General features: G+C 48.4%; 3 protein-coding genes across 9 annotated transcripts in view; 1 reads left to right on the plus strand and 2 right to left on the minus strand.

Annotated features, from left to right (window-relative positions):
- Positions 1-8,803, minus strand: part of Tulp3 (TUB like protein 3) — a 34,638-nt gene extending 25,835 nt beyond the window's left edge. Inside the window, exon 1 of the mRNA XM_036182956.1 lies at positions 8,696-8,803. Coding sequence (XP_036038849.1) covers positions 8,696-8,736 — 41 coding nt within the window. The 5' untranslated portion in view covers positions 8,737-8,803. The remainder of the gene's footprint in view (positions 1-8,695) is intronic.
- A 1,478-nt stretch (positions 8,804-10,281) lies between these two features.
- Positions 10,282-16,058, minus strand: Rhno1 (RAD9-HUS1-RAD1 interacting nuclear orphan 1). Of its 4 annotated transcripts, none has more exons than XM_036181757.1 (3): positions 15,996-16,058; positions 12,065-12,316; positions 10,282-11,118 (listed from the first exon to the last, which is right to left on the minus strand). In XM_036181757.1, exons 2-3 carry the CDS (start codon positions 12,230-12,232, stop codon positions 10,570-10,572), a joined length of 717 nt encoding a protein of 238 aa, XP_036037650.1. In that variant the 5' UTR covers positions 12,233-12,316; positions 15,996-16,058; the 3' UTR covers positions 10,282-10,569. The 4 variants fall into 4 exon arrangements, with proteins under 4 accessions (XP_036037650.1, XP_036037652.1, XP_036037651.1 ...); XM_036181759.1 differs by lacking the exon at positions 15,996-16,058 and adding an exon at positions 15,852-15,958; XM_036181758.1 differs by lacking the exon at positions 15,996-16,058 and adding an exon at positions 15,260-15,840.
- A 2,518-nt stretch (positions 16,059-18,576) lies between these two features.
- Foxm1 (forkhead box M1) lies at positions 18,577-27,444 on the plus strand. 4 transcript variants are annotated; one of them, XM_036182544.1, is made up of 7 exons: positions 18,577-19,137; positions 20,096-20,247; positions 22,560-22,751; positions 24,386-24,514; positions 25,434-25,478; positions 26,008-26,077; positions 26,243-27,444. In XM_036182544.1, the coding sequence occupies exons 1-7, from the start codon at positions 18,633-18,635 to the stop codon at positions 27,442-27,444; spliced, it is 2,295 nt and encodes a 764-aa protein (XP_036038437.1). In that variant the 5' UTR covers positions 18,577-18,632. The 4 variants fall into 4 exon arrangements, with proteins under 4 accessions (XP_036038437.1, XP_036038439.1, XP_036038440.1 ...); XM_036182546.1 differs by lacking the exon at positions 25,434-25,478 and having other exon boundaries at positions 18,636-19,141; positions 20,103-20,247; positions 26,005-26,077; XM_036182547.1 differs by lacking the exon at positions 25,434-25,478 and having other exon boundaries at positions 18,636-19,141; positions 20,103-20,247.
- Positions 27,445-27,784: the final 340 nt, after the last annotated feature.

The following is a 27,784-nucleotide window of genomic DNA, read 5'->3' on the forward strand; positions in this document are numbered from 1 at the left end:
TTCTAAACTCAGTCAACCTTGGAAAGTCATATTTTTATACATGTTGAGACACTAAGAATAATTCTGACCAGAACAAAATATTGTTCCTGGGAAAAGACACACCAAGAACAAATTAGACATTCCAGAAAAGACTCCTCTGAAATTGTCCTCCCTCAAACAGGGGAAAAAGCCAATATTCCAGACCCAGCTGTCTTTCCCTGAGAGGCTGCTGTGATCTGGAGGGAGCTTAACTGAAGCAAAGGACTGAAAGTTCATCTCCTAAGAGGCTCATTTAGGTGGCGGTGGTGGTGCACACCTTTGATCCCAGCATTTGGGAGGCAGAGGCAGGTGGATCTCTGTGAGTTCGAGGACAGACTCGAGGACAAAAAAGATCTACAGAGTGAGTTCCCAGACAGCCAAAGCTACAGAGACTGTCTCGAAAAGCAAACAAAAACAAACAAAAAAGGCTCATTTAGTAGACATATTATCAGAAAGCAAAAATTGTTTGGGAAGGAGGCTGAGAAGGGCAAGTTGGCAACTGATTTAAGCATTCATACAGCTTAAAGAATGCTTTAGAGGGCTGGAGAGATGGCTCAGAGGTTAAGAGCATTGACTGCTTTTCCAAAGGTCCTGAGTTCAATTCCCAGCAACCACATGGTGGCTTACAACCATCTGTAATGAGATCTGGTGCCCTCTTCTGGCCTGCAGTCATATATGCTGTATACATAGTAAATAAATCTTAAAAAAAAAAAAAAAAAAAGAATGCTTTAGATATAGCAAGGAATTTATTTAGAGTGATTCTTTCTTGACTTGGCTCATGGCCCATACATACATAGAGCAGAAGAAAAACCAGCCATTCAGTTAGATGACCCAAACAAAGAGGGACCTTAGCTTTTTCAAGGCATCAGCATCTTATTATTTATTTATTTATTTATTTATTTAAGATATGGTGTTTGTCAAGTAGTCCACAATGACCTTGAATCATCCTGTTTCTACCTCTGGAGTGCTGGGATTACAGGTGTGCACCACTCTACCCGCCTCAGAAAGGTTACTAACAGTGTATGACTTGGTCCAGAAGTTAAAGATTGCATCTTTCCCTAGGGATCTTCAAACAGCTGGCATCAGAACTGAAACCCAGCCTTCCTTTCATCTGTTCCCTCTTCCTTGGTTACACATTCTCTCTTGGGCAGGTTATTTATTTTCCTTTTCTTTCTGGGGTAAAGATCAAAATATGATCTTTTCCCTGATAATACCAAATACATATTCCCAGGCTTGAGGTAGAACTCAGAGCCCAGTAGAGGTGGTATTCAGCATGCCCAAGGCCCTAGGGCTTACCAAATACTCTTCTTTGGATAAAACTGATATTTACTTAAATGTTGCTAAAATGTTTGATTTCTTAAACAGCTTGTTCTAAAAGTAATTTAAATGTAGTCAGTATCTGTTGTTATGGGCATGGTGGCTCATGCCTCATCCCAGAACTCAGAAGCTGATGGTAGGATTGCCACTGTGTTTGAGGCCAGCCTGGGCTACAGTGGGACACCATCTCCAAGCCAAAAACCTCAAATATCTGCATTATATGCTTTGATAATGCATGATAAGGAGAATAGGGGGCCACAGAAGTCAAAGCCTGGATTTTGTTTTTAATTTTTTTCTTTATGTTTTACTCTTTTATAATCTCATACATGTGTAAAATGAATGTTTCTTAATCATATCCTCCCTATATCCTACCTTCCATTCCCCCTAGACTCTTTAGAAGAGTGTGTGCGTGCGTGCGTGTGTACCCAGAGACCAGACAGGCATCAGATTGCCCTGAGGAAATTACAGGGCGTTCTGGGCCACCTAATATGTTGGCGGTCCTCTGGAAGAGCAGCAAGTGTTCTTAACCAATGAGACATCTTTCCAGCCCCCTTAATATCATTATAACCCAGGACAGGTAAGAGTTCACTTGTTTTTTTATTACACTTATTTGCGTGCGCATGGGGAGGGGCACATGTGCCACAGTACGCACATGGAGATCAGAGGACGAACGATGGGATTTGTTTCTTGGGTCTGGAGCATCAAATTCAAGTCTCCAGGCTTGGCAGTGAGTGCCTTTAGCCTCTAGGTCATCATCTCACGGGTCCCCTGAACTGTATTTTTGACTACATCATTATTCATGTAATCTTGGGTGTAACACAGCCTTTCTTTTTCTTTCTTCCTGTTGTTGGTTATTTTTATTTAGGTTTCACTATAGATGGCCTCATCATGTTACCCAGGCTGGGCTCAAACTTCCCAGGCTGCAGCGGTCTTCTTGTCTCAGCCTGCAGAATGGCTGACACTGACTGACAGGAACAAACACCCCCAGGGCCAGCTTTCTAAGTTTCTATGCATGAATGAAGAAAGGACATCTGCCTGTTTTCTTCAAAGTGATGACGCTATGAAGTCCAAGCACACACAAGTGCAAACACTGCTGCTGCTGATCACTTTATCTGGACAGATCTCCCCTTCTTCAAAATATAGTCTAAGGCCTGGCATGGTGGTGAAAGCCTGTGGTGCCAGTACTCACTCCAGAGGCTAAGGTGAAGGATCGTGAGTTCAAGGCCAGCCTAGGCTAAATGGTGAGACCTGACCTAAAACAAAACAAAAATACAGCTTAAGGCTGAGGATGTAGAACAATGGGCAGAATGCTTGCCTAGCACAAATGAAGCCCTGTAGCCCACCACTCAGCAGGAGTGGGTGCAGCCCTGTAGCCCACCACTCAGCAGGAGTGGGTGCAGCCCTGTAGCCCACCACTCAGCAGGAGTGGGTGCAGCCCTGCAGCCCACCACTCAGCAGGAGTGGGTGCAGCCCTGTAGCCCACCACTCAGCAGGAGTGGGTGCAGCCCTGCAGCCCACCACTCAGCAGGAGTGGGTGCAGCCCTGTAGCCCACCACTCAGCAGGTGTAGGTGCAGCCCTGTAGCCCACCACTCAGCAGGAGTGGGTGCAGCCCTGCAGCCCACCACTCAGCTGGTGTGGGTGCAGCCCTGTAGCCCACCACTCAGCAGGAGTGGGTGCAGCCCTGTAGCCCACCACTCAGCAGGAGTGGGTGCAGCCCTGCAGCCCACCACTCAGCAGGAGTGGGTGCAGCCCTGTAGCCCACCACTCAGCAGGAGTGGGTGCAGCCCTGCAGCCCACCACTCAGCTGGTGTGGGTGCAGCCCTGTAGCCCACCACTCAGCTGGTGTGGGTGCAGCCCTGCAGCCCACCACTCAGCTGGTGTGGATGCAGCCCTGTAGCCCACCACTCAGCTGGTGTAGGTGCAGCCCTGTAGCCCACCACTCAGCAGGAGTGGGTGCAGCCCTGTAGCCCACCACTCAGCAGGTGTAGGTGCAGCCCTGTAGCCCACCACTCAGCAGGAGTGGGTGCAGCCCTGTAGCCCACCACTCAGCAGGTGTAGGTGCAGCCCTGTAGCCCACCACTCAGCAGGTATGGGTGCAGCCCTGCAGCCCACCACTCAGCTGGTGTGGGTGCAGCCCTGTAGCCCACCACTCAGCTGGTGTGGGTGCAGCCCTGTAGCCCACCACTCAGCAGGTAGAAGGAGGGGAATGACAAGTTCAAAAGAGCTTAGGAATTTCATTCAAACAAAATGTCCCTCCTGACTTTTGCCTGCAGTTTTCTGGATGCAGTGAATCACGAGAAACTTGTACTATGTTCCAAAAGGAAAACAATCCGCCTATCAGACCAGTTTCTACTGAAGTTTTCTCCTGCAAGGATAATTAATAAATAGCAATGGTTTAATTTTTGAGAAGACCGTGTAAACTTTTTTTCTATACATTGACAATGAAAAACATCTTAAAACTTGTCATTGTAATTAATAGTCTAAAGATTTATCTTGTAGGGGCTGGAGAGATGGCTCCGTGGTTAGGAGCACTGGCTCTTCCAGAGGACCTGGCTTGAAGTCCCAGCACCCACATGGCAGCTCACAACTCTGTAACTCCAGTTCCAGAGGATCTGGCATCCTCACAGACATGCATGTAGGAAAAGCACCATTGCACATGAAATAAAAATAAATAAATTTAAGAAAAAAGATATATCTTGCAGGACATGGTGGCTAACAAGTACAATCCCAGGACTGGAAAGGTTAAGACAGGCGGATTAAAAGTTCAAGATCAAGGATAGGTCAGTGCAATAGTTCAGTGGTTAGAGCAATCCTGGGGACCCATGTGGTGGAAGGAGAGAACAGATTCTCACAGGTGGTCTTCCAGCCTCAACCGCTGCCCCAACACATGAAATCAATCAATCAATCAATCAGTGTAGTAATTTTTTTAAACAAGGGTTAAAGGCCAGCCTAATCTATACAGGGAGTCTCTCTCCCTCTCTCTCTCTCTCTCTCCCTCTCCCTCTCTCTCTTTCACACACACACACACACACACACTTTATTCATGTTAAAAGTAGGTTTCAGAGTTATGATTTATCCTAAAAATCAAAACCATCATGTTTAAGGCTTTAGGCCCAATTTCTAGCGCGCGCGCGCGCACAGGCACAAGCACAGACACAGACACAGACACACACACACACACACACACACACACACACACACACACACACACACAGCAACATTTAGGGCTGGAGAGATTGAAGAGTACCATGCATGTATGGCTCTTGCAGAGGACCCAAGTTCAGTTCCCAGTACCTACATCAGGCTGTAACTTTAGCACCAGGGGGATTTGACTCCTCTGGCCTCCTTAAGTACCTATATAGACACACACAAACACATAATTTTAAAAAAAAAAAAAAAAAACAAAAAACCTTAAAGAAATTGATCTAACAATCAAAAACTCCAGCAAGGATGCTTAACAAGGCAGTCAAGATTATGTGGAACAGAAAACTATTCCTGGTGAACCGGCTGCCAGCAGAGTCTGGCTTGCAGGAAGTCCCAGCTCTCCTGTGGAGTTGGTTGGTCTCTGGCAGTAAAAAATTACTACACCAATTAGCTAGGCCCTCCAACCAACCAACACCAGGGTAGGACACAGCTTCAAATCCTCCCCTGAAGACAGAATTCAAACATTCTCTCTGCTCTGGTAAGAACAAATGTTAACTTGTTCCTCCAATGGGTACTGAGGCCGGAAACACGGCAGTGTTTCCACAAGAAGGTCTAAGGAGCCAGAAATGAACTGTTCCGCTCAGAGCAAAGGACTGTGGCAAAAAGGAATTTGTTACAGGATATTCTTTCCTGTCTACGTTGAACATGGCCTTCACCATAAAAAACAAAACAGAAACAAACATACAACAACAACAACCCCAAAAAACAGAACAAAAAACACTACATGCATGCTAGACACTATTAACAGGGCAAGGCATAGTTTCCAGCCATGAATGTTCAGATTTTCTTTCTTTCCATAACTCATAATATTACATGTATGAGTATATTGACTGTGTGTGTGTGTCTGTGCTCCAAGTGTCTGAGGAGGCCAGAGGAGGCTTTGGATCCCTAAGAACTGTAGTCATATAGATGGTTGTGAGCCACCATGTGGGTGCTGGGAATTGAACTCAGGACCTTTGGAAGAACAGTCAGTCGGTGCTCTTAACCTCTGAGCCATCTCTCTAGCCCTGCAGTAAGTGCTTTTAACCAGTGAGTCATCTCTTTAGTTGGTGGCGGAGGTGTGTGTGTGGGGGGTCTTTTCAAGTTAGGGTCTCATGTAGCTCAAGCTGGCCTTGAATTTGCTATGTAGACAAGCATGACCTTGAACTTTCGTTCTGTGTGTGTGTGTGTGTGTGTGTGTGTGTGTGTAACTATGAGTACATCTGAGTCAGGGTTTCACACTGAACCTGGAGATAGGCTGATAGCCAACAGCCCTAGGGATCCTGCAACACTGGGGTTACAGGCCACACCAAGCTTTCATATTTTATTTCTAAAGGGAAATCTCCTCGGGTGTGGTGGGTTAAGATAGGGTCTCCCTCTTGCCCCCACACCCCTCACCCTCACTGGGGAAGCTAGCGGAAGCAGTGCTGGAGTGCTCCCAGGTAGTGATGATGAGGGAAAGCTGGCGGGATGACCAAGCTACTACCCGGGCCCAGAACCAAGTCTTTTCCCCCAACATCCAACCATCTATGATCTGTTGGAACATGTGAAGGGGATGAACCTACAGATCCAAAACAGCAGGACCTCCACCTCCACCGACACAGGACAACAAGATATCCAAGAGGAGCCCCATAGGGAGCCCATTATTGTAGCAGAAGGAAAAATGTTTGAAATTTGCTTAACAATCTTTCTACTTTGTTGAAAGAACTCTGCCTTGTTAAGTAAGACAGCCAAACAGCTACATAATTCGGAGAGAAAAAATAATCACAGGAAAATTAAAGGTTAGGTGTTACTCACACAACTAAAGGCACTGATTCTAGGGGATCTGTATTCAAGTCTTTCATCAAAAAGTACAAGAACGGGAAAGATGGCTCAGCAGAGAAGGCACTTGCCATGAAGATCTGTGACCGGAGTTGTATCCCCAGATCCAGAACTGACTTCACAAAATTGTCTTCTGACCTCCATATTTATGCTGTAGCAACCCCATCATTCATGAATAATAAGCAACTTTTTGTTTTGATACAGGGTCTTTCTACATAGCCCTGGCGGCACTGGAATTCACTATGTCAGCCGGCCTGAACTCAGAGATCTGCCTGCCTCTGCCACTCAAGTATGGGGACTAAAGGCATTCGAGCATCATGCCTGGTAATAATAAGTAACTTCTTTAAAAAAAAAAAGAGTTAAGCCTGAAGCCCTGGCCTCTGTCTTTGGCACAGAAGTGCTGCACACCTGGAGTCCTAGCAGCCGGCAGGTGGTAGCAGACCACTAAGACTTCACATCATATAAGAGTATCTTGAAAAAGCAACAAAATAAGAAAGTGTACAACCAGTACATGCGTCATCAGGCTTGGTGATCTGTGCCTAGGGCAGACACCTGAGGCTCAGGCAGAAGGGCTGAGTTTGGGGCCAGCCTGGATTACTGGATTATCCTGACAGCCTGTCTTCTCAGTTTCTCTCTCTCTCTCTCAAAAAAATATTAATGACCACCTAAAAAGTCAGACTTCTGCTCCCAATGAGTTAAACAGTGAGCAAAGCTGCACTGCTACCGAGGGCAGGAGAGACCGTGACTCACACGGTCCCCTCTGATGACAATGGAAAATTAAGGAGTTGGTTTCTTTGGAAGGAAATGTTGGAGAGGAGGGGGAACTTTAAAATTATACCTTTAAGGTTTAAGTCCAGGAGATGAAAAAAATAACTGCCATCTGGTCCCAATTTCAAAGTCAAGTCCTTCTTGTCCCCTAAAATCATGAGTCATGGGAGGCAGAGGCAGACAGATCTACATGAGTTCGAGGTCAGCCTGATTTAAAGAGAGTTCCAGTCTGACCATGGCTACATAAGACCTATCTCAAAACAAAACAAACAAAAAACCGAAACCAACAACAAAAAGGAATAAAAATAAAATCATATCCCCATAAAATTTACTTCTCTAAATTCGTTCAATTAAAACTAAATCCCCAAATTCCTTGCATTTGTTTGTTTTGTTTTTCAAGGCAGGTTTTCACTGTGTAGCCCTGACTGTCCTGGAACTCACTCAGTAGCCCAAACTGGCGGAGAGATCCACCTACCTCTCTACCTCCTGAGTGCTGGGATTAAAGACGTGCACTATCACCGCCTGGCCCTGGCGATGTCATCTGATTTTAATCAGAGGCGCTGAATACTAAGTTTAGTAATCCCACCTTACACTTGTAAATGTATTTTTTTGTTCTCAAGGGGGGGGGGGCGTGTAAACAAATTTCAGAGAGCAGCTATCATGTTTAGAGAATTTACTTGATCAAAGACGAAAACAGCTCAGGTGGAGGATCAGAAGTTCAAAGTCAACCTCATTAGCAAGTTTGAGGCGAGCCTAGTTGCGGGGGTGGGGGTGGGGGTGGGGGTGGGGTGTGTTCCTGTTCCGACGTCTTCGTAACTTTTTAAAAGATGGTTTTGAATCAGTTAAATACTAGTTTTAACATCAGACCACATCCTTACACGCCAAGTCTTTATTTGCTGTGGTAATGGGATGGTAAAGGATGAATGCAGTTGAAATGTTTGATTTCAATCCTCAGACAATGGAAAAGTTTTGAGCCAATGATTTCACAAGGTCCCCCCATTAACTTTTCGTTAGTCCAGCTGACGAAAAACGAGCAGACTGAGTCTGCAGCCCATTTGTTTGCCCAGGCTCACCCGGTGGGCCAGGCAAAAAGAGGGGTCCTGGCAGAGAAACAGGGGCACAAACTAAGACAGACCATCCTGAATAAGAGGAGGGAGGGAGGGAGGGAGGGAGGGAGGGGGAGGGAGAGAGAGAGAGAGAGAGAACAGTTTTGCATTTTCAGCCCTCGGACTCCGTTCCAGAATTCCGCAATGACTGCCAAAAGCAACGGCCTTGGAACCAATTAACCATCACCCGCGACCTTCCGCTTCGACTCCCAGGAGGGACCTCGTTCCACCTCAGTTTTGACTCTACTCCAGAGAGACGCGGTGAAGGGCGGACGCATTGCAAGTGAGAGAATCGGAGACCCTGGGGGAGCAGGGCGAGCTGGTCCAGGAGAAAACTCCAAGGGAGCGGCACGAGAGAGTGCTGGCGGCGCGGGATGCACAGCGTCCGCCCAGCCTGGGGACCCGATCCCGGCCCCCGCCGGCGCCCGCCAGCCTGGAGTCCCCGCCCCGCCCTTCCACCGCCCTCGCCCCCTCCCCTGACCTGTCCGCGCCGGGTCCCGGTGCGCAGCGCGCCGCCTCCATACCCGCCCGTCCGGCAGCATCAGCGTCTAGACCCCAAGTCGCCGCCGCCGGGCTGGAGAGGATGGAGGAGGTCGGGCCCCGCCCCTGGCAACCACACCCCGCACTGTCGCCGACGCCCATTGGTCCAGGGCCCGCCGCTCCCCTCTCACTGGCTAATAGCGCCAGCCGCGATGCTGGAGGGTTTCCAGGGGGCGGGAGACACCGGGAGGCGAAGGCGCGTGCGCCAGAGCTGGGTGCGGCCCCCGGGCTGGGTCCCAACTGGCCCTCCAGGGTGTTTCCAGCTGCTCCATTCCGCGGGCGCCTTCCACAGAACGACTCCGGCGTCTCACTGTGTAGCAATGAGAACACCCAGGGGGCTGTCAGGATTGTGGTCCAGGGGTTTGCAAACCTCTGCCACCAGAAGCCTCGCAAGCTGACCCGCTCCGGCACGCTCGAGGCCTTCAGCCTACTACACTAGCTGTCACCCAAAACCCCACTGAGGGACCCCTACCTGGGGACCATCCTCACTTATGCTCATCCCGTCAGTGTAGCTGCTAAGCTTGTCCTCTCTGCAGTAGATCATGCCCCCAGCCATCAGTTCCTTTCTGGTTCTGGTCCCTTATAGGACTGCTTGTAGTCCTGTGCTGACCAGTGCTACTGCTTGTAGACTTTAATTAGTAAGGCCTAAGCTACCACACTGATGTTGAATATAAGTTTTCACTTAAAAAAAAAAAAAGTATTCATTTAGAGACAAGATCTTACTACACAGTCTGGCTGGCCTGGAACTCAGCGATCCGACGGCCTCTGCCCCCTAGTGCTGGAATTAGAGGCATGCGTCTGCATACCCTATGCATCCCTGGTGTCCAAGGCTGTCAGATAGAACTTGTACCTTCTGGGCATCTGGGGCTCATAAATAACCCCTGAGCCACGTCTCCAGGCCCCAGAAATTAGCTTTTGAAAACTAGGAAATAAGTACAAACATAGACCAAGAGAGAACACTGCACTCACTTAGCCCACTCCCTGGTTGCTTTATTTTTTTGTGCTTCAAATTCTAACCCATGTAAGGGGCAGCATAAGCTCTGCTTGGGCTAGTAGGGGCTGGATGCTAAATGAAAGGGGCGAAAGAGATGCCGTGGTATGAGTAAGTGGACCACTGAGACACCTGTTAGCAGGGGCAGCACCTCCACGCTAATGACTAGAATATGCTCTTCCACTTCATGTACACAGTTACTCTGCCATATGTGATACTGCCATATTCTTTCACTGTAAACAGAGTCACAAAACACAAACCTATTCATCTGTCCCCTACCTCTCCTGACCCCACTGTATTCATCAACACAGGGCTTGTGGCCCTTTGGGCAAAAGAGCCGAAGTTGTAAGGTGCCTGTCCACCATTAAAACTAGAGTTCACTCTGATTCTATCAGTGGAAGCTGGCACTGAGCCTCACGACCAGTACCAAACAATGTGGAATGAATCAAGTTTGAGGCAGAAGACTAATCGGCACCGACCTTTTATAGACGGGCCACACCGCTGCATTACTGATAAAGGTAGGGTTCTCTAAAAACTCGGGGCAGCCATTTATTTACAAACATTTTTTACAAAATTGTAAACAGTACAAGATACTTTAAAGGTTTAAACAGTTAATATGAGTAAATACCAACAGTTCATGACACTAAATTCAACTCTGATATGAAGTGGCTTAAAAAGCAAATCTAGAAACCAACTTCCAACTCCAAGCCTCAAAAGTCTCCCTCCTATTGGTGTTCCTCCATTTCATTCTTTCAAGCCAGAGAAGAGACTTTAGAGACAATGACCATCAGCAGCTCTGAGATGAACACTCAAGTCTGTGACAGTCAGATCTTCACAAGGAACTGGCTCTTGTCCAGCTTCCCTTTCTCCTTGAGGTAAGCAAACAGGTGCCTTCTGCGTCTCCATGTGACCTTTATCCCATACTTCTCCTCAGGGGTGTCCTTGACCAGAACAGGCCCAGGCTCTGGGCTGTTGGGAGTTGTAGGGCCAAGGATGCATCCTGGGAGGCCGTTTTCCTTCTGATCTGGGGAAACAGGATCTTCTCTCACAGATGATCCCGGGGTCTGGATATCAGGGGGCATGAGCACGTGGGATAAGCTTTGAAGTGCAGGTACTGACAGGTCCCCACAGCTCTGGGGACTGAGCAGTGGCACTAAAGGCCTTCTGGGAGTGTCCTTTTCAGCTTGACAGGGCTCTTCTCTGTTCAAGGGTATCAACAGTGTCTCTGAAGTGGAAGACAGTGGACTCTCAAAGGTTAGACGTGGGAATTTACAGGCAGATCTCCGAGTTAAGTGTCTTGCCTGTTCTCGAGGACGATGTTTCCGGTGTGCTGGAAACTGGCTTTCGGCTTTTGTATCAAACTGAGGTAATACCTGTGCATAAAAGAAGAAAAAACAAAAGGGTGGTAGGTCAACTATCCAAGAAACTACATCCAATGGACAGATCCTTCTTTATTTTTGACCAGAATCGTGAGGACTCACTATAATAAAACCAAACCAGCTATGTGATGAAATACAAAGAAAACAGTTTGGGGCCAGCTATCCAATCCCTCTGCCTTTCACGTTGCTCCTGGAGAACAGAGCAGACGAGCTATTTCTCACCACCACATGATGCTGCTATGGCTCGTTTAACTGTCTGTCCTTAAACTTCATGAGAGCAGGGCTGGAAGGATCTCTGGGGGTAGAACCCATGCTTAGGACACTCAGAAGTTCAGTCCCCAGCGACACAAAGCCCTCAATAGGATAGCCTCGTCCCCAACACCAGCAGAGTGCCTGAAGGTCTTCAGCAAACACTGAATGGCGGCTACAAGGACAGGGAGTGAGGCTGTGTTCAGAAACAGGAACTAGTACACCATGTCTATTCAATCAATGCTTATGGTTTTTTTCTTTTCATTTTAGACAGCCTCACCATGTAGTCCAGACTGGCCTTTAACTTGAGATCCTTCTGCCACAGCCTCTCAAATGCAATGATTACAAGTGTGCCCCATAATGCCATTTTTAAAGGATTTTCTCCCTAAGGCTCAGTCCATTTGGCCATAGAGTACCTAGTACTTTTCACATGACTTAGAGGGAATAATCTCATTTATAAGCTTGTCGTTTTTCTAGCTTCTTTACCCCAGCTACTAGGTAGTGAAATGTTCACTCAGAACTTTTTCAGAAGAACCTGGCAGGGAAGACTCCAATTCTATATAACATGTATTCTGGACTGAATGAAGTGGGTCAGGTTACCACAGCCAGAAAGAGTAAGTCCGTCCCTGCTCCAAGATGATGAACAGTCAGAATTCTGAAAAGCTAACATGATAAAGGTCAAAGGACGTACCCAGGATGTGATGGTGCCCTGATCAATGGGCTTGCTGGGCACCTGTACCGTGTGGGTAATGGGCTGCTGGAGAGATTCATAATGGTGTTTGCGGCCCTCCAGTGGCTGCTGGTGGAATAGCAGCTGGGCTTTGCGGGACTGTCTTTGGAGTCTCTTTTTGGGAGGCATCAATAGGTAAATGAAGAGCAGTTAGTAACCACATGATGCAGATTGCCTTCCTGGTCTGGGTCGGGGTCCGGCTGCAAATCATTCCTGTAGAGAAGAAACAAAAGGGAGAAAATCACATGGGTGATTCCCCTGTCCTTCATGACACACACTAACTAGTCAATCTACCAAAACTACCGTTCAGACCTCCTGTTGTGAGGAAGTTTCCTATATCACCTCACGAAACACATTATCTCAACAACACTCATTCAATAAATACCTGCTGGACTCACATTACTGTGTCGTGCTAAGCACTTGGAATTAGAGATGGACAATTACTTATTCAACAGTCACTTACTGAGTGCTAAGTATCTTTAGTGACATAGAGGGGTCCCTGTTTTTGAGGAGCTAGGGTTATAGCGCAGTGGTACAGCACTTGTCTAAAATGCAGAAAGCCTTAGGTTCAATCCCAGCACTGGGATTGAAAAACGTGAAAAGGAGGGAAAGAACTGGAGTTTAAGAAAAGGAAACACAGCCAGGCGGTGGTGGCACACGCCTTTAATCCCAGCACTCGGGAGGCAGAGCCAGGCGGATCTCTGTGAGTTCGAGGCCAGCCTGGTCTACAGAGCAAGATCCAGGACAGGCACCAAAACTACACAGAGAAACCCTGTCTCGAAACACACACACAAAGAGAGAAAGATGGAAACAATTACACTTCGGGATAATATGGTTTGCTTCAACTCATTTCAGGTTTTCTGGGTGAGAAGACGCCTAGCCTGGGAAAGAAAAGCTAAGAGAAGCAAAAAGCAAGATCACTCCAAGCTGAGGAGCACCACATGCAAGGATGGTTATAGCTGGGCATGGGGGAACACTCTCAATTATCCTCACTGGGGCAAGAGGAGCAGGAGTTCAAGTCTAGCTTGGGCTATGTACAAAAACCTGGTCTCAAAAGCCACACCACACCGGGTGTGGTGGTGCATGCCTATAATCTCAGTACTTAGGAAGGGAGGATGGAGCTCAAGGTCATCTTTGGTTCAGACCAGCCTGAGTTACATGAAACCTGAAACAACCAAAAAGCTGTCCAGTGAATTCAGAGAATTACAAGCTCATGGGAGACAGAGCATAAAAGACAGCTCAGCGGCCAAAGAACTTGCCTCAAAAACCAAGGACTTGAGTTTGATCCCCAGAACTCGCAAAAAAGTCGAACCAAAAAGATGTCCTGACACGCACGTGTGGTGTGTGGCCCTCTCCCCACATCACTCACACACAGTGTCAGTACCTGTGAGGCTGTGAGTGTCTAGCTAACAAATAAAAAGGGAAAAAAGGATAGGTTTGGTAACATAGTGCTTAAATCCCAGCACTCAGGAGGCAGATTTCTGTGAGCTGCAGCCCAGCCTGGTCTACGTAGTGAGCTAGCTCCATGACAGTGGGGATACACGGGGAGCCCCTGTTTTAAAATGTATTTTCAAGGGAAGGAATGACAACAATAAGAAAAAGATAAGATACGGGGTCAGGTGAGGCCAAATGAGTTGAGCCGTCACTAGAGATTTTCAACAGGAGTTTGTGACCAATCACATCTAGGTTTTGTTTTTTTTAAAAAAAAAAGGGCTGGAGAGATGGCTCAGAGGTTAAGAGCACTAGCTATTCTTTCAGAGGATCTGGGTTCAATTCCCAGCACCCACATAGCAGCTCACAACTGTCTGTAACTCCAGTTCTAGGGTACCCAACACCCTCATACAGACATACATGTAGGCAAAACACCAATGCACATAAATAAAACAAATAAAAAAAAAATCACTCCCCAGATTCTCTAGAATATAAAAAGAATTCAACTAGTCAAACAACAAGCCTCCACTACTTACCACCCAGCTGGTGCACTCCTGACCATCTATACCCATCAATTTCCCCTACCCTCGAATGACTTTGAAGAAAATATATTCTTTTTGGTTTTCAGGTTTAACCTCACCACGTTAAGCAATAACTGTACCATTTGGCTATATACCTACTGGCCCTCTTATAATTATTTTGACTTTTTTGAGACAGGGTCTCACATAGCCTGGGCTGGCTTCAAATTCACTATTAGTCTCTGCCTCCCCAGGTGCTGGGATTATAGGCATGTCTCATTGCACTAGGCACTTTTCCTGTTCCTGTCATAAAATACCCTGAGGAAAGCAAGTTAAGAAAGAAAGGACGCCGGGCGGTGGTGGCGCACGCCTTTAATCTCAGCACTGGGGAGGCAGAGGCAGGCGGATCTCTGTGAGTTCGAGGACAGCCTGGGCTACAGAGTGAGTTCCAGGACAGTCTCCAAAACTACACAGAGAAACCCTGTCTTGGGGGGAAAAAAAAAAGAAAGAAAAAAGGGCTATTTTGGCTCACAGTTCCAGGTACAGTCCTGTGTGTTGAGGAGGTCATGGCAGCCGGGACTTGAAGGCAGCTGGGCACACACTTTAATAGGCAGGAAGTCGATGAATATGCTCAGCTGGTTTTCTACCTTTTAGTCAGTCCAGGTCCCCAGCCCACAAAATGGGAGTACCCCCATTCAGGGTGGGGTCATCCCACCTCAGTCTAATCTAGATAATCTCTTACAGACATGCCCAAACAAAAACGTTAAGTCAGGTTTTGACTCACTTCTGCTCAACCTTTGCTTATTTTTATTTATTTTGTTTGAGATAGTCTCTCACGACGTAGCTTTGGCTGGCCTGGAGCTGGCTATGTACACCTGGCTGGCTGGCCTCAAATTCACAGATAGCCGGCTGCCTCCGCCTCCTGGGTGTTGGGATTAAAGGCGTACACTATCACTCTGATCTCATTTTTCAGGCAGGGTCTCACTATATAGCCCAGATTAGCCTCTAACCCGAGATCCTTTCCCCTCACCCCAGGATTATTGGTATGTGCCACATGCCTAGCTACTTACAACTCTTGATTGGTTTCCTTTAATTATTAGATAAGGACAAAACTCAGTAAGGCTGCAGGCTCTGCTTCCTGTCTCATAGCATACCGCATTCCTGCGCCTCAGTTCAAACCCCTGTGACCTTCAGCCTTGGCACTCACCAGGCCTCCCCGAGTCAAAGCCGCCTTCGGTGATTATTCTATCTGCTTCGAAGGTCTCCCTCCCTTCTGTCATGGATAACAGACCTTAGACCGCGTCTCAGTCAGTTCATTTAAAAAAAAGAGAGAGACTTCCCTGTCCTAAGTCAAGATTTTCTCATTAAAATAAATATTCACAATATCACCGAAGGCTACGAGAGGGCCAGCCAGTGACCCCAGCTACTCCGAAGGCGGAGACACGAGGATCGAGAATTCTACACATGGGGAGACCTTGTGTCAAACAAAACCACCGGCCTCTAACTTGTTCCTCTGTAGCTAGAATTCTACGGATCTGTCGATCTCATTCTGTGCTCCCTCTCCATCAGACGGTGGGCCCGGGGAAGGGACGCCCGGGTCTGCCCGGGTCGGCCACGGTGCCTCCCACGCCACCGAGCGTGTAAATAAGTGAACATGTGTCTTCCTCGAGGCCGGGCGGCCGCGGCCGCAGGCCACCGGCAGGGGCGGGGCGTAGGGCCGGTCACCGCGGTCGGGCGACACGCAGCACCGAGGCTGGTGCCGGGTCGGGGACCCGGGAGGGGCAGAGCGGGTCGCTAACCGGGTGAGTGACGTGCGCTGCTCCGGAAGGAAGTCGCCCCCCGCGGCTGGGAGGGCCGGGGCGGAGCAGACCGCTGGCCGCCGCCCGCCCCGCGCGTCCCCGCGTCCCTCCCGCCGCCCCCACGAGCCCCGGGGGCCGCCTTACCCGCCCTCCCGGTCGCGGCCGCCGCTCCTCCGGACGCCGAGCGTTCGGGGCCGGAACCCGGAGACAAGCCGGTGCCGATTGGCGACGCTCCGTCACGTGACCGCAACGCTCCGCCGGCGCCAATTTCAAACAGCGGAACAACTGAAAGCGGCGCTGCGGGACCCACCCCCGGCCCGGGCTCCCCCCACCCCGCCCCGGGCTCCCCACCCAGGCCGTCCCTCCGGGACCCGCCGCCCGGGCCTGCCTCGGCCCCGCGTGGAGCAGCCGCGGCGTGTGAGGTGAGTGGGGTGCAGAAGGCAGTCCCGGGCCGGGCCAGGGCAGGGCAGGGCTGGGAAGCCGGGACTGCCGGGGCTGCGGGGCGCGAGGGGGTGTTGGGGACCGCCGGGAAGAAAGTGTGAGCCGCCAGCTCGGCCTTCCCGCCGCGTTCTCCGAGCACCCCGGGCGGGCACCCGGGGGACAGACGTGCCCTCTGAGTCTGCACACGCAGTCAGCCCTGTTGCAGGGCGGGATCCTAGCCGAGTGTTGCAAGGTTCCCGGTTCAGGGTGGAGAATGGGGTCCATGGGGTGCTGGGAAAGGAAGAGACTGGTCCTTGAGAAATGCCCTGTGGGGGTGGGGGGGGTGCTACTTGATTGGGGTGGGCCGCAGTGTGAAGCAAAATGAAAACTGAGATTTGAAGGTAGAGAAAACGAAATATAAAGGAAAGGAAGCCACAGGGTGGAAGGGACCTGAGAACTCTAAGCAGCTGGCAAATGTCAAAAATGTGTAATCCTTTTTTGGCAGGTGTCCTAAAAAAAAAAAAAAAAAGCTGTTTCTCAAAGGACTTCACAATAGAATGACAGGATTTAACTTAATGATGAGTTATTTTATATATCTATAAAAATCTATGAAATGCTTCTTCTAAAGAAAAAACTTAGCATTTCAAAGCCACTTTGGCATAGCCAGGCGTGGTGGCAAATGCCTGTAATCTCAGCACTTACAAAGGCGGAGGCCAAACTCTCAGCAGATCGAAGCCAGCCTGGGCTACATGAGACTCTGTCTCAAAAATAAAAGCCACCTGAGGCATATTAATGATAGCACATTTTAGTAGGCAGGAGATGGGTGTTACAATCTTACGTTTGAAGCAGAAAATTAAGGTCTACAAAGTAACGTACTTACAAAACTATAATACCATAAATACTTGCAAGTACCGAGGTGTCACTGTGCAATGTTTTGCAGATTTTGAGAGAAAATACACTTTAAAAAATTAATGTAAATGGGCTGGAGAGATGGCTCAGTGGTTAAGAGCTCTTGGTGCAGTTCTAGAAGTTTTGTTTTTTAAATTAATGCAAGAGAACTGGGGGTTTTATTGTAGAGCACTTACCAAGCATCCACAAAGCCCCAGGTTCAATCCCCAGCACCACAAAAACCTGGCATTGTGGCCACACCTGTGATTCTAGCAGGTGGAGGCAGGAGAATCAGAAATGTAAGGTCAGCTGCATTGTTTGAGACCAACCCAGGCTAGAAGAGACTATGTCGTCTCCCGAAAAAGGGCACTGGGGTATAGCACAGTGGTAGAGTCCTTGCGTTCAATCACCAGTACTGGAAATGTGAAATAATGACTACACAGCTTTGCTGTGAGCCTTAAATAGGGAATTCTCCCCTCTGAGATCTTGCAGATGAGGAGGGGATTTCACAGGTGCCTCTGACTGAACCTGTGACCTGCAGATGTAAATGTGCCAAGGCTTTAATCAAAGAATGGGTTGCAGAATTGGGGTTTTGTCAGGGCTCCTAATTGGCCCTTGTCCGTCCATTCCCTGGTCTTTCATCCCTCTCTGTAGTCATTAATTCTGGGCGACTGTGGCCACATTTCCACATTGTTACAGATGTCTTCTCACTTATTCCATTGACCACACATTTAAAAAAAAATGTTTTTACATGTTTCTTGGGAGGGTGCCTACATGCCACGGCACAGATGTGGGGGCTGGACAGCATCCAGGAGTTGGTTCTCCCCTTCCACCATTGTGGTCCCAGGGACTGAATTCAGGGGTCAGGCTTACAGCAGGCGACTTCACTCACAGAGTCATCTTGCCAACCCCAAACAATCTGGTTTTTTGTTTGTTTGCTTTTTTTTGAAGTACTGGGAACTGAACCTAGGGCCTTCTACAAGCTAAGCAAACACTCTGTCACTAAGCTGTATTATATCCCTGACCTGGCCAAACTTTCTTAAGCTTCCAGGATCATTGACTCTAATTCAGTCCCATGTTCCTCTCTTGAATTGTTTGTTTGCTGTAATTTTTAGCTTTCCTTGCTCAGTAATAAGGCTTTATTTATTTGTTGTTGGGTTTTTGTTTTTGTTTTTTTTTTTTTTGAGACATGGTGACCTTGAACTCACTATCTGGCAGAGGGTGGCCTTGAACCTTGTAGGTTCTGGGATTACAAGTATACAACAAACCCAGCTACTGTCCTTATTGTCTGAGGGCTTGACAGAGGTCCAGGCAGCATTCCCCTTGGGCCTCTGAGCTTCTGCTTTTGGCCTTCCATGCAAAAGGACCACTTCCAGCTTGTTTCAGCTCAGTAGATTTGTGATGCCAAGCTTCTCCTTGCCCTCTGCAGGGTCAATGCTTGTGATTCTCAATGGAGAGTGAGAGCACAGCTTCATGATGAGAACCAGCCCCCGTCGGCCACTGATTCTCAAAAGACGGAGGCTGCCCCTTCCTATTCAAAATGCCCCACGTGAAACATCACAGGAAGAAACAAAGAGACTCCCTGCCCAGCAGGAGCCTACTCAAGCACAGGCCTCCCAGGAGGTGGCAGAGTCCAGTTCTTGCAAGTTTCCAGCTGGAATCAAGATTATCAATCACCCCACCATGCCCAACACACAAGTGGTGGCCATCCCCAACAATGCCGATATCCAGAGCATCATCACAGCACTAACTGCCAAAGGGAAAGAGAGTGGTAGCAATGGACCCAACAAGTTCATCCTCATCAGCTCTGGGGGAGCCTCATCTCACCCTCCTGGTCCCCAGCCTCAAGCCCAAGCCAGCAACGATTCCAGGAAGACGGGAGTGATCACCGAGACGTTGGGACCAAAGCCAGCAGCTAAGGGTGCACCTGTTCCCAAGCCACCTGGAGCCCTTCCAAGGCAAAGACAGGAAAGCTGTGGTATGTGGTCTGCAAGGCAAAGGGGTGTGGAGGCTGGCCTTTCTCACTGGCAAGGCTGCCTGCAGTCTGATCCTGATGTCTGTAATAGACAGGAATCTAGGGGGACCGAGGCAAAGGCTTGCTTTTCTTTATTCCGAAACTTTGAGCTGACCATCTGGGCACTGTTGAAAGGGTTACAATAATGTAGCATTCCCATCACTCTTTATATTGGAAAAAGATTTGTCGATTGGCTGGTTGGTTTGATTTATTCTTTGTATTGACTTGTGTCTTAGGCGTTGGTTGTTCTATTGCTGGGAAGAGACACCATGCCCAAGGCAACTCTTATGAAAGAAAGCACTTAATGGGGGGCTTGCCTACGTTTCAGAGGCTTAGTTCACTGTGATCATGATGGGGAGCATGGCAGCATTTAGGCTGGCACTGGAGCAGTAGCTGAGAGCTACATCCTGGTCTGGACTAAGATAGAGAGAACCTGGGCCTGGCGTGAGCTTCTGAAACTTCAAAGCCCACTCCCAATGACACACTTCCTCCAACAAGGCCAGCACATCTCCTAATCCTTCTAATCCTTTGCAATAGTGCCACTCACTGGTGCCTAAACATTCAAATATATGAGCATATAGGGGCCATTCTTATTCAGACCACCACAACCTATAACAAAGTAAATCTCCATCTTAAAGGAATCAACTGGAGCCTGGGGAAGAAAAGTGACTGTCTTGTGTAGTTATCCAAAAGTTGCCTTGGCAGATGCCTAAGGTTCCGTCTGGTTCACTGAAATGTAGTTCATTGCTCCTGAATTTAAGTCCGTCATGGAGCAGAATAACTTACAGCCACAACAATTTACCATGTGTTCCCTGCCCCTAAGAGTATGGGTCTTGGAGGGGTTATCGCCATCATCAACTTTGACGGTGCTTCAGGGCATCTGAGAGGCTGCTAATGAAATCTTGGGTTGTTTTCCTTGTAGCTGGCAGTGAAGCAGCAGGCTGCACGCTGGACAACAGCTTAACCAATATCCAGTGGCTTGGGAAGATGAGTTCTGATGGACTGGGCCCCTGCAGCATTAAGCAGGAGATGGAAGAGAAGGAGAATTGTCAGCTGGAGCAGAATCAGGTTAAGGTGAACTATTCTGTCACTCATTACGGAAGTCAAAACTAGTGCAAGGGATTTCTTTTTTTAAGATTTATTTACTTATTATGTATATAGTGTTCTGCCTTCATGTATGCCTGTAGACCAGAAGAGGGCAACAGATGGTTGTGAGCCACCATGTGGTTGCTGGGAATTGAACTCAGGACCTCTGAAAGAGCAGCCAGTGCAGGGGATTTCTAAGAAGGGAAACAGATCAAGGAGCTGCTGGAGCAGAACATCCAAGTTCTCTTATTGACACTACTTAGTGCTTTTCTATGTAATTTTTCTTAAAAAAATTTTTTTTGGAGGTATTGGAGAGTGAACCCAAGGCCTTGAATATAGTATGTAAGACTAGACCACTAGCTGGGAGGTGGTGGCACACACCTTTAATGGGAAGCAGAGTCAGGCCTGGTCTACAGAGTGAGTTCCAGGATAGCCAGGGCTATGCAGAGAAACCCTGTCTCCAAAAACAACAAACAGAAGACTATGTCACGAAGCTACATTTCCAACCCTTTTTTATTTTTACTTTGAGGCAGGGTCTTGCTAAAACTGACCTTGCTTGGGTATTCTTGTCTCAGTCTTTTGGGTAGATAGGATTACAACTGTGTGCCACCACACCCAGCTCTGTGATATTTGAGTTACTTTGCTGTCTGGGATCTCTTAACTGTCTCCATCTGTGGCTCTTGGTTGGCAGATTCCTGTCTTATATTTCTCTAGCTCTGGGTTTAATATCCTGGGCTTAATAGCCCTTAGTAGATATTTAGGAAATGATAATCCATTTGGATTTTTTAAAATATTTTTATTTATTTACTTGTGTGTATATTTGTCTGTGTGAGGGTGTTAGGTCCCCTGCAAGTGGATTACAGACAGTTGTGAGCTGCCATGTGGGTGTTGGGATTGAACCCAGGTCCTCTGGAAGAGCAGCCAGTGCTCTTAACCACTGCACCACCTCTCCAGCCCCTGGATTTTTCTTTATAATTAATTTTATTTCATGTGCATTGGTGCTTTGCCTGCATGTATGTCTGTGTGAGGGTGTCAGGTCCCTGGAACTGGAGTTACAGTAGTGAGCTGCCATGTTGCTGCTGGGAATTGAACCTGGGTCCTCTGAAAGAGAAGTCAGTGCTCTTAACTGCTAAACTATCTCTCCAGCCCTCCATTTGGATTTTTAACAGTATGAATTGAGTGTAGCATCATTGATAAACAGTTTTATTAGGAGATACACTATAATATTAATAGCAAAGTGAATTCGATAGGAATTGTATTTGTGTTAATTGAACTGTATACTTAAACATACATCTGTGCTTGTAAAGTTACATCTCAGATTTTTAAACTGAATGATCAGATCTTTGTCTAAAACATACAAATGTGTCCTTTGAAAGCATTTGTTCCGCACTTGACTGTTTCTTCTATACAACCACTGAAACAGGATGAGCTTACAGCTCATCAGGACTACAAATGAAACTGAGACTTAAGTCCTTCGACCTGCCAGTCTGAAAATGGGCCTAGCTAGCTTAGAAAAGGTTATGTAGCTGAGGATGACCTCGAGCTCTTGATCATCCTGCCTTCACCTCCCTAGTGCTGACATTACAGACACGTGCCACCACAACCCATTTTTTTATGTGGTGCTGGAGATCAAACCCAGGCCTTCATGCATGTTAGGCAAGTATTGTACCAACTGAGCTCTGTCTTCAGCATCTAGGCTTCTTCTTATCAGGCTGCTTATCTTCTGGAAGAGGATGGAAGTGAGTCAGTTCCTAATTGGTTGGGGCCTAGACTAACATCTGCCTGAACACTGATGGTAAACTTTAATTCCATTATGAAATAGTGGTCTCAGATAAGTTTGTTTTCCTGGTCAGAGGTGGCGCACGCCTTTAATCTCAGCACTTTAGGAGGCAGAGGCAGGCAGATCTCTGTGAGTTCCAAGGCCAGCCTGGTTTATAGAGTGAGTTCTACAGTTGTGTAGCCCAGAAGAGAAACCCTGTCTCAGGAGGAGCTTGTTTTTAGTATAGTCTAGAGCAGTGGTTCCTAACCTGTGAGTCATGACCCCTTTGGGTCACATATCAGATATCCTGCATAATCAGATATTTACATCATGATTCATAACAATAGCAAAATTACTGTTACGAAGTAGCAACAAAGTAATTGTATGGTTGGGGGTCACCACAATGTGAGAAACTGTATTAAAGGGTCGCAGCATTGGAAGGTTGAGGACCGCTGCTCCAAAGCCTGGGGTAGGGAATGGTTTTCATGAACTTCACTATGTCACCCTCTGTTCTCTTCCTCTGGCTTCTTGGACTGCACAGGCTGAGGAGCCCTCAGGAGCATCCACATCTTGGCAGGACTCTGTGTCTGAGAGGCCACCCTACTCTTACATGGCCATGATACAGTTTGCCATCAACAGCACTGAGAGAAAGCGTATGACCTTGAAGGATATCTACACTTGGATCGAGGACCACTTCCCCTATTTTAAGCACATTGCCAAGCCAGGCTGGAAGGTATTATGACCCATAGCCAAGGTCATTCTGGTATAACTTTCTCCTCTTTGCTTCAGATTGTTTCTTAGTGAAAAATAAGAAAAAACTATGGGCCTCATGGCCCCCAAGATAAATTTCCTGGAACAACTAGTGGGCAAGGCCTTTTTTTTTTCTCTCTTGTTCTGAGACAGTCCTCACATGCTCTAGACCAGCCTCAAACTTAGTCTTTCTCAGGAGTAGGTAGTATTGCAAGTGTGTGCCACCATGCTCACCTGGGCAGGTTTGTCTTGTTTTTTATCTCATGCATCAGGGACTCAGATGCTCAGGAATCATGTCAGAACCAGAAAGTGTGCGTGCATGCATGCATGTGCATTCACTTATTTGCTTGGGAATGTTAAGGTCAGAGGACAGTTGTCAGAGATATCTCTCAGTGGGGGTTCTGGGATTAAGCTCAGGCTTGGGAGCTGGTACCTTTATCCACTTTTCAGTCCCTTGCATTACACTGAAAACCTTGAGTAGAATGAGATTTGCCAGGCTGGAGATGTAGCTCAGTGGCAGAGTACTTACCTGGCGTGCACAAGAGCCCGGATTTGAAGTAGGATTTGCCAGGAACAATGACGTCTGAGTCTTGCTTGCACCAGAGTATGACCTCATGTCCTCTCTGCAGCCTGCCCTGTGTTGTCTGCAGTGCAGACACCTGGGCTGCCTGACACCTGGCCACGGGCAGCAATGCTGTTGTATTTGATTCTCACGTTGGCATGTTCCTGGATCTCTAAAATCAAATTTTCCAGTCTCTGATGTAGGATCTTACTGGGTAACCCAGACTAGCTTTGAACTCTGTATCTTCCTGCCTCGTCGTCTTAAGTACTGGGAATATGGGTGTACACCACTGCGGCCAGGCATGGAGATAGTTTTTTCCTGCTGCTGCTCCTGACCTTCAGTGTTTCCCTGTGGCCTGTGCGGTGGATGGCAATCTTCTCACTTGTGATGCCAAAGGGAAAACACAGGGTCTTGGCTGCCCGGCTTTGTCTGTCTTGATTTTCCCACTCAGGTGATGAGGCAGAAGTTGCAGGTGTAAAGCTCCTTTTCAGGGTTTTTTTTTTTATCTTAGTCCTGCACTGGGTGGGATCAAGAGCAGGAATAGAGAGGGAAACTTCAGACTAAGACCTTAAGAGCCTGCAAATAGGCCAGATTGGTTGGGTTTTTTTGTTTTTTTGTTTTTGTTTTTATTTTTTATTTTTTGGTTTTTCAAGACAGGGTTTCTCTGTGTAGCTTTGCACCTTTCCTGGATCTCACTCTGTAGTCCAGGCTGGCCTCGAACTCACAGAGATCCACTTGCCCCTGCCTCCCGAGTGCTGGGATTAAAGGCATGCGCCACCACCGCCCGGCTAGATATGTTTTTTGTTGTTATGGTTTGTTGTTTTTGTAACCAGCTGAAGGGGCATTGACAGTCTTTATCTCCTGGGGTGTAGGTCTGAGGTTAGCTCTGCAGTGTGGCGTATCAGGAAGGGAGGTGCCAACAGGTGAGATTGCAAGGACCCTGAGCATAGTCTCTGTTGAACACAGTAGGGGACTCCCCTGCCTTTCCCAGTTCACTCCAAGGGAGATGTTTCCCAAGCTCACTGAACTGCTAACTGCTTATCTTTCTCTTTCAGAACTCTATCCGCCACAACCTTTCTCTCCATGACATGTTTGTTCGGGAGACATCTGCCAATGGCAAGGTCTCTTTCTGGACCATTCACCCAAGTGCCAATCGTTACTTGACATTGGACCAAGTGTTTAAGGTGATTGTCCCTGTTTCATCTAGAGAGCCAGAGTTGTTGGTTATAGAGCCTTCTGGAAAGGAGCAATGTTCCTCCTGATGTTCTCTGAGAGAGAGCTAGATGCCAGTCAGCCAGTTAATGACTTGCATAATTAATGACTGTTAATGCCCTGAACTCAGGTGACAGATACCGAATGACACTCCTTTGCACTAGACCCGAGCACAAAAAGAACTGTTCTGGTCCAAAATAGAGGAGTCTCTCTCTAACTCCCTTGTAAGTAGACAGTTGTTACTATACAGCTTCCAGGTCTCTAACTTGGGGTTCTGATCACCGAATCTGGGATGGGCCTTGTGATTGGGGGGAGGCTGTCTGTGTCAGCACACATGCCAGTGCATGTGTAGAGGCCAGAGGACGACACTGGGTGTCCTGTTCTACCTTTCTTCATTCCTTGGGATGAGGTCTCACTGAAACTGGAGCTATGCTGATTGTCAGCAAGCCCCATCAATCTGCCTATCTCCACTCCCCCCTCATAGTGTTGGGATTATAAGCACATGCATGGCCACCCCTGGCTTTATTTTATTTTTTAATGTAGGTGTTGGGATCTGAACTTAGATCCTTATGTTTGTACAGAAAGCTGTCTTACCCACTGAGCCATCTCTCCAGCCCTGTAATTTGTATTTTCAATCTTGCTCCAAAGAAACCCTTCTCTAAGTTTAGAGACCAGAAATGGAGCCACAGGAACTTGTTTTCAGGAAAAAGTTGCTTTGAGAACTTGTGAGTGCCCACAAGGATGCTGTTGCTGTACTGTCTTCTGGAAGGGACCATTATCCATGGTGTCCCTCGGCACCCATCAAATAGGTTTCTTCCTAGTCTGGGTAGATTGACCACGTCGGTGGTAACTTCATCTCATTTCTCTCCCTCGATGCCTGGCCGCCACCAGCCACTGGAACCAGGGTCTCCACAATCGCCCGAAAACTTGGAATCAGTAAGATTCTTTTCCTCTGGCTCGGGGCTTGGCCTTACTTCCCTTCACTGCTCAGCATGGCTTTAGTGGGCAGAGAAGCTGTGATGTGGGGAGGGGACTGTGTTTGGCCCCGTGGCTGCTAGCCCTAAACACAGTCCCACAAAGGTGCGCTGAGCAGAGCAAAGTGGGCACTGCAGGACTGGCCACTGCAAGAACAAGTGCATGGCATGGGCCTTGCAGCAGCAGCAGCAGCAGCAGCAGCAGCAGCAGCAGCAGCAGCAGCTTGTTCTCTCAGCCTGCCTCTTCTTTGTCTCTCTGATAGCTATTGCATTCCCCGGGGGGTGGTGTCGCACTGTCCTGTCCTCACATGTCTGTTGCTGTATACTTTTCCCTAGCATGGCTTGACAGATTGTACTTACCCCCTTCCATCATTCAAACTAGCTTTTTCTTTCTGTTGTCTATTGGATTGATGCCAACTGCGTCAGCTCGGGTTGGAGGGTTATACTTTCCCCTACCTTACTAACCCAGGTTTCTTTCTCCCCATAAGCAGCAGCAGAAACGACCCAATCCTGAGCTCCGTAGAAATGTGACCATCAAAACGGAACTCCCGCTGGGTGCACGTGAGTATGAGAGTGGGCCTCGGACCTGCCAATGCTGGTTCTGGGGCCGGTCTTCAGGTTATGTCACCAACTTAAAGATCTGAGCCCATAGTTAGAACAGCTTCCAGAGTGGGAAGTAGTGGACCCCTAGCTTTGCTACCTCTGATCTCTCCTGCTTCTTCCTAGGGCGAAAGATGAAGCCACTGCTCCCACGGGTCAGCTCATACCTGGTGCCCATCCAGTTCCCAGTGAACCAGTCTCTGGTGTTACAGCCCTCAGTAAAGGTGCCACTGCCTCTGGCAGCTTCACTTATGAGCTCAGAGCTCGCCCGTCATAGCAAGCGAGTCCGAATTGCACCCAAGGTTCTGCTAGCCAACGAAGGGGTAGCCCCACTTCCTGCTGCAGGACAGGTGAAGGAGGAGAAACCCCTGCTCGAAGAAGGGCTAATGCCTCTGCTTCCTATTCAGTCCATTAAGGAGGAAGAAATACAGCCTGGGGAGGACTTGCCACACTTAGAGAGGCCTATCAAAGTGGAGAGCCCTCCCTTGGAAGAGTGGCCTTCTCCATGTGCATCACTGAAAGAGGAACTGTCCAATTCCTGGGAAGATTCTTCCTGCTCTCCTACCCCAAAGCCCAAGAAGTCCTATTGTGGGCTCAGATCCCCAGCCCGGTGTGTCTCGGAAATGCTGGTGACTAAGCGAAGAGAGAAGAGGGAGGTGAGCCGGTCTCGGAGGAAACAGCACCTTCGCCCACCCTGTCTGGATGAGCCTGAACTGCTCTTCTCAGAGGACCCCAGCACATTACAGCCAGCCATGGAGCCTCTACCTCTAGCAGAGCCCTCAGAGCCTGCATCCCAGCTCAGCTGCCCTCAGGAGGAGGGAGGGCCCTTCAAGACCCCCGTCAAGGAGACGGTGCCCATCTCTTCCACTCCTAGCAAGTCTGTACTCTCCAGAACCCCTGAGTCCTGGAGGCTCACACCCCCAGCCAAAGTTGGGGGGTTAGATTTCAGCCCAGTACGAACCCCCCAGGGCGCCTTTGGCCCCTTGCCTGACTCCCTGGGGCTGATGGAGCTGAACACCACACCTCTGAAAAGCGTTCCCCTTTTTGACTCACCCCGAGAGCTCCTCAACTCAGAACCCTTTGACCTTGCCTCTGACCCCTTTAGCAGCTCTCCGCCTCCACATCTGGAGGTCCCCAAGCCAGGCTCCCCTGAGCCACAGGTCCCCAGCCTTTCAGCCAACCGTTCTGTCACAGAAGGCCTGGTCTTGGACACAATGAATGACAGTCTCAGCAAGATCCTTCTAGACATCAGCTTCCCTGGCCTGGAGGAGGATCCTCTGGGCCCTGACAACATCAACTGGTCTCAGTTCATCCCTGAGCTGCGGTAGAAGCAAGGCCTTGCCCTTGCCACTCAAGCTGCCCACTTGTGTGGCTGGATAGTGCAAGGCTCAGTGCACCCCGAGCCCTCTGAGGGAAGCTAGCAGGCAAGGGCTGGGCTGTGCCCCTTACTTAATTATGCCAAGACAGTAGTCACATCTGAGCCACTGCTGGGACCTCTGTGCATGAGTAGGGTCCCCCAGAGAGTCTGAGTCTTCCACTCTCTGCTGGTCACCGAAGGGGGGATGTGACAAAAGCTGTGGTAGTCAGGATGTGCCCAGTAGTCATCTGCTGCTCCTGGCAGGACAGCACTTGTAAATGGTGTAAGTTCCCCAAATTGTCCTCAGCTCA

This window comes from Onychomys torridus, chromosome 3 (assembly GCF_903995425.1).
Source record: "Onychomys torridus chromosome 3, mOncTor1.1, whole genome shotgun sequence".
Lineage (NCBI taxonomy): Eukaryota > Metazoa > Chordata > Mammalia > Rodentia > Cricetidae > Onychomys > Onychomys torridus.

Coding starts and splice junctions, on each gene's coding strand:
- Rhno1 (XM_036181757.1), bottom strand. CDS start 12,232: ATGCCTCCCAAAAAGAGACTCCAAAGACAGTCCCGCAAAGCCCAGCTG. Junction 11,119..12,064: donor AGGGCACCATCACATCCTGG/GTACGTCCTTTG, acceptor TTTTATGCACAG/GTATTACCTCAGTTTGATAC.
- Foxm1 (XM_036182544.1), top strand. CDS start 18,633: ATGATGAGAACCAGCCCCCGTCGGCCACTGATTCTCAAAAGACGGAGG. Junction 19,138..20,095: donor GCAAAGACAGGAAAGCTGTG/GTATGTGGTCTG, acceptor TTTTCCTTGTAG/CTGGCAGTGAAGCAGCAGGC. Junction 24,515..25,433: donor CATTGGACCAAGTGTTTAAG/GTGATTGTCCCT, acceptor GGCCGCCACCAG/CCACTGGAACCAGGGTCTCC.